The 7,234-nt window shown below is 49.2% G+C and overlaps 1 protein-coding gene across 1 annotated transcript in view; it reads left to right on the top strand.

Annotated features, from left to right (window-relative positions):
• LOC107103464 (tenascin-like) overlaps nt 1-6,130 on the top strand; it is a 60,175-nt gene extending 54,045 nt beyond the window's left edge. Inside the window, exons 20-23 of the mRNA XM_015403184.1 lie at nt 170-266; nt 4,256-4,417; nt 4,772-4,935; nt 5,917-6,130. Coding sequence (XP_015258670.1) covers nt 170-266; nt 4,256-4,417; nt 4,772-4,935; nt 5,917-6,027 — 534 coding nt within the window. The 3' untranslated portion in view covers nt 6,028-6,130. The remainder of the gene's footprint in view (nt 1-169; nt 267-4,255; nt 4,418-4,771; nt 4,936-5,916) is intronic.
• The last annotated feature ends 1,104 nt before the right edge of the window (nt 6,131-7,234 follow it).

Raw genomic sequence — 7,234 nt, 5'->3', positions numbered from 1 at the left:
GCCAATAATCAGCCTCTGGCAGAAGCAGTAAATGATTGGCCGAGGCTGTCCCTGGAGGCGGGAGCAGCAGGTGATTGTGAACCAATCAGAGTGGTTTACAGCAGGAGTCTGTGACTCAGTCAGTGTTTAGCAAACAGTTTGATCCGCCTGGTTCTGTTGTGTTTTGCAGGTCTTCCTGCGGCGTCAGAGCGGCAGGCTGGAGTTTTACCGTAACTGGAAGAACTACACGGCTGGTTTTGGTGACATGAACGATGAGTTCTGGCTCGGTAATTTCTCTCTGATCAACTGATTAACAAAATATCAACTGTTTTCAAGGCTGCTGTGTTGTTATGATCAGTACCAGAGGTGGTGCTTCAAGCACTGAATGATCATTCTTGCGCATGCGCAGGTCAAGTATTAATGACAACAAAGTCACCTGTGACCTGCCGTGGACCCACATGACTATTTCATCACATGGCACCCGGCGTTCAATCCCTTTTGTTCTTCTCGCGCACAGGTGTGGTCATGTGAAGCTGGTTGCTTCTGTGTGTACCACTGTTATCCCAGCTGCTTGTTGCCAGTAGCCCCGTTACCGGGTTTGGTCGGAGCTGCGGGTAAGTCTCGCCCTCCAGGGGCTGCACAAGAAGGTTTTTTTTTTCTTCACCCTTACCAGATCTGCAGTCGCTTCTGTGACAACTGGTAGGTTTTGTTCTCCTTAAATGATTTATCTGACTCACCAGTAGTGTTTCTGCTCGCGTCGAGTTCATCTTTAGTTAATTAATCGGACTCGGGCTAATCACGCAGGCTTCAGCAGTATGATGCTGGATAATCTGTGCTGCTTTCTCCGCTTCAGCCCGATGACTGATGACTGATACCTTGGGGCCTGCGGTCGGTTGTTTTACCCCGGGACAGCTCAGCTTCTGGGCCGCCCACACCCCAGATGTGTAGGTGTTGTCCACTCTGTCCCAATTGGTGGTTTCTTGATTTTGCCTTTCAGGGGAGGCACTTCCAGTTCAGGGTCCTCCCGTTCGGACTTTCGCTGTCTCCCAGGGTGTTCACCTGATGTGTCGCAGCGGCCCTTTCTGCACTGAAGGCACAAGGAATAGGGATCCTTAGTGCTCCATCACGTGGGATGCTTGGGTTTGCAGCCTCCCTCACATGAGACTGTGTTCCTGGGCATTACCATGGATTCCGTTTCAATGACTGCTTGCCGGTCTCCCCAGCGGTCGAAACAGCGTATCGAGCATGCTCCTGGAATTCAGGCACAGTGTGGCCCTGCCTCTTGTGCGGTATCTTCGCCTTGTGGGCATGCTTACAGCTGCATCCACCATAGTGCCCTTGGGCTGCTGTCATTGCAGCCCCTCCAGATGTGGTTAAACAGCTTCAATCTGGACCCCACATGGAACATGCATCGTCTCAGGAGACTCCGAGTGGGGCCTCAATGTCTTCAGTCTCTGTCCCAATGGAGGGAGAGGTCATTATGATGACAGGGGTCCCGCTCAGCTCCCTCCCATGTCATCAGGAGGTTGTGCTCACGGATGCATCCTCCACGGACTGGGGTGCAATATGGTCGAATTGCACAGGGGACATGGTCCCAGCGGCAGAGCAGGGAACACATAAATGTCCTGGAATTGCAGGCTGTACTTCTGGCTCTTCAGAGCTTTCTTCCAGACTTGCAGGGGAAGCATGTGCTGGTGAGGTCAGACAACACCACTGTGGTTTTTCACATCAACCACCAAGGGGGGACCAGGTCAAGGAAACTGTTGTGCTTGACTCAACAGCTGTTGACCTGGGCAGCTCCGTACTTGGCCAGCCTCAGGGCAGCCTACATCCCCGAGGCGGAGAATGTGCCAGCAGATTTTCTGTCCTGTCAGAAGCCATTTCCGGGAGAGAGGAAGCTTCACTGAGAGGTAGTGGAGCATATCTGGAAGGTCTTAGGCAGGGCGGACGTGTACCTCTTTGCCTCAAGGGATACATTTCACTGTCCCCTTTGGTTCTCCTTGGATGACAGCAGCCCTCAGGGCCATGATGTGCTGGCACACGACTGGCCCAGGACCCTCCTCTATGCCTTTCCCCAATTCAGCCTGCTCTTTCAGACAAACCTAAGGGTACATCAGGAAAGGTACAGGTTTCTGCTGGTAGCCCCCTTCTGGCCAGCGAGGACTTGGTTTCATCTACTGTGTGAGCTGAGCTCCGGTTTGCCAAAGCGTCTCCCCCCAGAAGTGATCTTCTCTCCCAGATGGGGGGCCAGATCTTGCACCCTGAACTGGACCAGCACCAGCTCTGGATTTGGCCCCTGCCAGGCAGGAGTCTACTTTCTCGAGATAGGTAGGGCGTACAATGGCTAACGCATGGGCGCCATCCATGCGGGCTGCCTATGTTAACAAGTAAGCAGTCTTTGCGACCTGTTGCCGTAGTAAGGGACATGACCCGGTGCAGTGTTCAGTCTCTGACATACTGACCTTCCTGCAGGCATTACTGGATCAGGGACGGCCTCCGTCTACCTTAAAAGTGTATGTGGCTGCCATTTCCTGTTGGCATAACAGGCTGAATGGCTGCTCAGTTAGCCGAGACAAGGATGTTGTACTGTTATTTAGGGGTGCTCGGTTGCTGTGTCCATCCAACTGCCCTGTGGCACCGACATGGGACCTATCTCTGGTGCTTGAGGCACTTTGTTCTCCCATTTGAGCCCCTGGCATCAGCAGACCTCAAATGGCTCTCAATGAAGACAGCATTCCTTTTGGCTATTTTTTCTGCGAAGCGTGTGGGTGAATTGCAATCTCTCTTAATGGCCGAGCCCTGCTGCACCTGAGAATCCCGATGGCTCAGGTGTTACACTGTGGCCTGGTGTAGCATTTATCCCTAAGGTGCCACTGGTAGCGGGCAGTACCCAGCCGCTCCATCTAGCTGGGTTGGACACTGGATGCCCCTCTGAGCCACTGTGCCCTGTTTTGCCCTTGAGGCATATATCAATGCCATGGCATCCTTCCAAAAGACAAATGGCCTTTTTGTTTGCTACGCCGGCTCGCGAAAAGATCAGTTACTTTCTAAGGAGCGGCTTGCACACTGGGTTGTGGATTTGATTTCCAAGGCTTATGACTTGCAGGACCAGCCACTGCCGACAGGAGTGAAGTGTCAACATTATTTGCTAACATGACTGTCACGTTTTGGTTGTGGTTTGGAGGACCCACCTGCAGAGGGAGAGAGGCTGAGGCGAATACTTGTAGTTTTAATGATGAAAATGGTTAACAAAGGCAGGAATCCAAAAATCCAACTAAAAAAGTAACAGACCAGAACCATGGAGACATCGAGGGAAAACACGTACAAGTAGCCAGCGAGAGACGAGGTGAGACGACAACAGCGATGACAGGACGGGCAACAACAAGGAACCAACAAGGAGTGACTGCAGAGGGGGAGTATATGTAGCTGACTGAGACAATGGCAGAGCTAATTAGCTGAGAAGGAGCAGGTGTGAGGAGACAACGAGGGAGCCAAGTGGGAAGGGAACACACACAAGAGGGCAACAGAGGAAAACAGAAAAACCTGAGAAAAAACATAAATCTATAAACTACAACAAAATAGGAATTAAACCAATAAAACTAGAAAACAAGGAGCAAAGTAAAGCACAACATAACCAAAACCATGACAATGACCATTGGATGCTATATGCCGCGCGGACTCCTGGAAATCACCTAGCACCTTAACTTGGTTTTACAGGTTAAATGTGGCTGAGCTCCATCCTCTGCAGGAAACCTGGAGCAGCATGCCTTTACATCACATTAGGTGGGTGGTGTAGGGGTTGTCTCTTGAGTGTTGCCCATTCCTCAAGACCTTGTTGACATAAGTCATCCAGTGCTTGAAGCACCGCCTCTGGTGGTCAGTAGGGATGAAATAGAACGAAAGTCCCGGATGACTGCCAGAGTGCTTGGTCCCTCGGAATATCTCCTTCTTGCGAGAAGATTGAGGGATTGAACGCCGGGTGCCATGTGACTAAATAGAGTCACGTGGGTCCCCGGCAGGTCACAGGTGACTTTGTTGTCATTAATACTCGACCTACGCATGCGCAAGAATGATCATTCAGTGCTTTAAGCACCGCCTCTGCCGGTCATCCGGGATTCATAGAACCGTAGTTATGGTAGTAACTTTGGATAGTGAATGTCAGGGCGTGCTAAGATGGCGGCGACAGGATGCTGGAGGTCAGCATGCATCATCTGGGACCATCAGACCTCTTCCTGCTGTTCCCTGGTTCTGCTAAGATGTCTGTTCTGTCTCTCAGGTCTGTCCAACTTGCACAAGATCACATCTGGAGGACAGTACGAGCTGCGGGTTGATCTGAGAGACAAAGGAGAGATGGCCTACGCTCAATATGACAAGTTTTCTGTCTCTGAGCCTCGGACGCGCTACAAAGTCCATGTGGGAGGATATAGTGGGACAGCAGGTATGCTCCGTGCCTTCAGCTACAAGATGAATTTTCTAAAGTTTTCAGTTCTTGAAAACATTTTAAAATGGAAAAATGATCTATCTTTTGATTTTTTTTATTTATAAAGTCAATGTATAACATGGATGCATAAACACCTCATTTTATTTCATTGTTAAATCCTGTTTAAAGTAACAGATTATAATTAAAAATGTCTCCGGACCTTTACTGGTTGATGATTTTCTTTATTCGGACCCCGCTGATATTTAATTGGTTACTGCTGGTTTAGACTAACCCGCGCTCCCGTCCTTTAATGCCAATCAAACACTCTATGATGCTGTACGTGTCACTGATAGAGACTGTCTGTTTTTCTAGGGGACTCTATGACCTACCATCATGGCCGCCCTTTCTCCACCTATGACCACGACAACGACATCGCTGTGACCAACTGCGCTCTGTCCTATAAGGGAGCATTCTGGTACAAAAACTGTCATCGGGTCAACCTGATGGGTCGCTATGGTGATAACAGCCACAGCAAGGTAGGCAGGCTGCATTCCAACACAGACCTACTCTACCGAATAGAATAGAACACAGTGGAATAGAATAGAGCACAATAGAAAATAATAGAACACAATAGAATGTAATAGAATATAATACAGTAGAACACATTAGAATAGATGCTACTTTTGTCTGGCGGAAGTTCAGCTCCACCCTACAGACACATAAAAGTATTTTAAAAGAAATAAACAGAAAGTAATAATAAAGCACATTAGATAAAAAAAAAAGCCACTAAATAATAATAATAAACCTGCTGGTGAGACATGGAACTGCAGTTGGAATGAATGGCTGCTGATGCCCAGAGGGAGTTTTCATTTCCTGCTTCTAGCTCAGCGCCATTGCAGCTAGTCTGTGGCCGTTTCTCAGTTCACTAGAACACAAGTACGGACTTGTGTCCTCACCAAATCCGTTCCTGACTAGAACCCAGGAAAGTCTGAACTCTGGGAGAACGGGAGCACGCAGGATAAATCTGGGTCAACTGGAAAGAAGCGTACTGATGACATCACCACATTGAAAGCTAGTCTGGAGCTGCGTTTCACCTCCTGTTATTAATAGTCTCTAGATTATGGGGGGTTCGGCGAGAACAACATCCGGGGATTTAATGCGTTCTCGGTCTGGTGTTCTGGTGGCATATCACGAGCACACGAGAACGCTCAAGAACGCATATTGAGAAACGGTCTGTGTTTCTAGATACTGACTGGGAGAACTGGTTCCTTCCTGCCATGTCACTGTAACAGGATGTGACATCATGACCTTTCACCAATCCCAGAGCGGATGCTGAGGTTACCAACGACCAATCAGACGATGTGATCTTCTGGTTCTAGATTGGCTATGACAAAGGAGGAGATCCATCAGCAGATGTTTGGTTCTTGGAACCCTGGTTTCGGTCTCCGTCCAGATCGCTCTAAGCCGTCATTGTTTAGTCATCCGCTGCTCCTCATTCTGCTCCTTCCTTTCCTCAGGGGGTAAACTGGTTCCACTGGAAAGGCCACGAACATTCCATCGAGTTCGCCGAGATGAAGATCCGGCCTTCAAACTTCAGGAATCTGGAGGGAAGGAGGAAACGCTCCTAAACGACCAACTCCACCACCATCAGCACCACCTCCCTGCCTGGGCTCTCCATAACCCCCCCCTCCCCCTTCTGCACACACACACACACACACACCCCCACTGCAGCAACCAAAGCCTTGGATGAGACCCCTCCACACCCGGTGCGCCTCCCCCTCCCCCATCTACCTGTTCATCAGCCTCTCCTGTCTGTTTCAATGATTGGATGCAAACACGCCTACCCCGCCCCCACTTCGCCCCCCACACCAAAGAGCATCACTGGTCATTATGGGGGGGGCGCTCCAACACCTCGGGCATTATGTGGTGTTACAGTCCGGCTGCTCGTTTCTGATATATATACTGATCCGATGAATCCGGTTTCTGCCGTTCACATCTGGACTGCCTCACATCTGGACTTCCTCACATTTCAAACTGAGCTGCATTCTGCTGATGACGCTCACGCTCCAACTGACCCGCCCACACCAGCCACCGTCTGAGCATGGACGGCGGCCATGTTCCTGCTCCTGACCCGTCCCGCTGCAGGCGACACGCTGCAGCTTCTGGTTCAGAAAGTCTTTGTTTCTCTCATGAAACCCGAGGCAGGACCAGTGAGCCACCGGATGAAGACGTGGTCCCCCCCCCCTTGCATAATGTGAATACCGTCCTGATATGTGGAGCCACAGGAAGTTTATGTGATGTTTGAAACGTAAAGATTTCAAAAAGGCCAATTTCAATTGAAATTTCAGTGTTTATAGTAAAGTTTCCATGATTTTTAAAAATAGTGTTTGAACTGGTTGAAACTAGTAACTAGTTACTCTTTGTACCCCCCCGTCCCCCCCTGCTTTTTGTAGGTCACTAAACCACTGACCTTGTAAGGAATGCCTGTAAATGATGTTTTCAGATTGTTTTGTCTGTTTTGAAATGCAGTTGTGTCTCTGTAAACTGGAAAACAATAAAACCGTCTGATCAAAGGCTGGAATCATCAGAGCGATTCCTGCAGCAATTCCCTGACCCTTTATCAGAGCAGGCTGGAGGACAACCTGACACCCCTCTGGATCTTAGCAACTAAAAAAACAGAAAAAGTTTGGAGGAAACAACCTAATACTCCAAAGTAACTGCATCAATTCTAGTCAGTGTATCTCTATAGCTCCAATTCAAATCATATCATCTCAGGCCACTTTATAGAGATATTTCAACCAGATCATCCAGTCAGATTGATTCAAAATTTTCTGT

The sequence above is a fragment of the Cyprinodon variegatus genome, unplaced genomic scaffold (assembly GCF_000732505.1).
Source record: "Cyprinodon variegatus isolate N-32 unplaced genomic scaffold, C_variegatus-1.0 Scaffold1454, whole genome shotgun sequence".
Taxonomy (NCBI): Eukaryota; Metazoa; Chordata; class Actinopteri; order Cyprinodontiformes; family Cyprinodontidae; genus Cyprinodon; species Cyprinodon variegatus.
The sequence above is the reverse complement of the archived record's forward strand: the minus strand, read 5'-3'. Positions and strand labels throughout refer to the sequence as shown.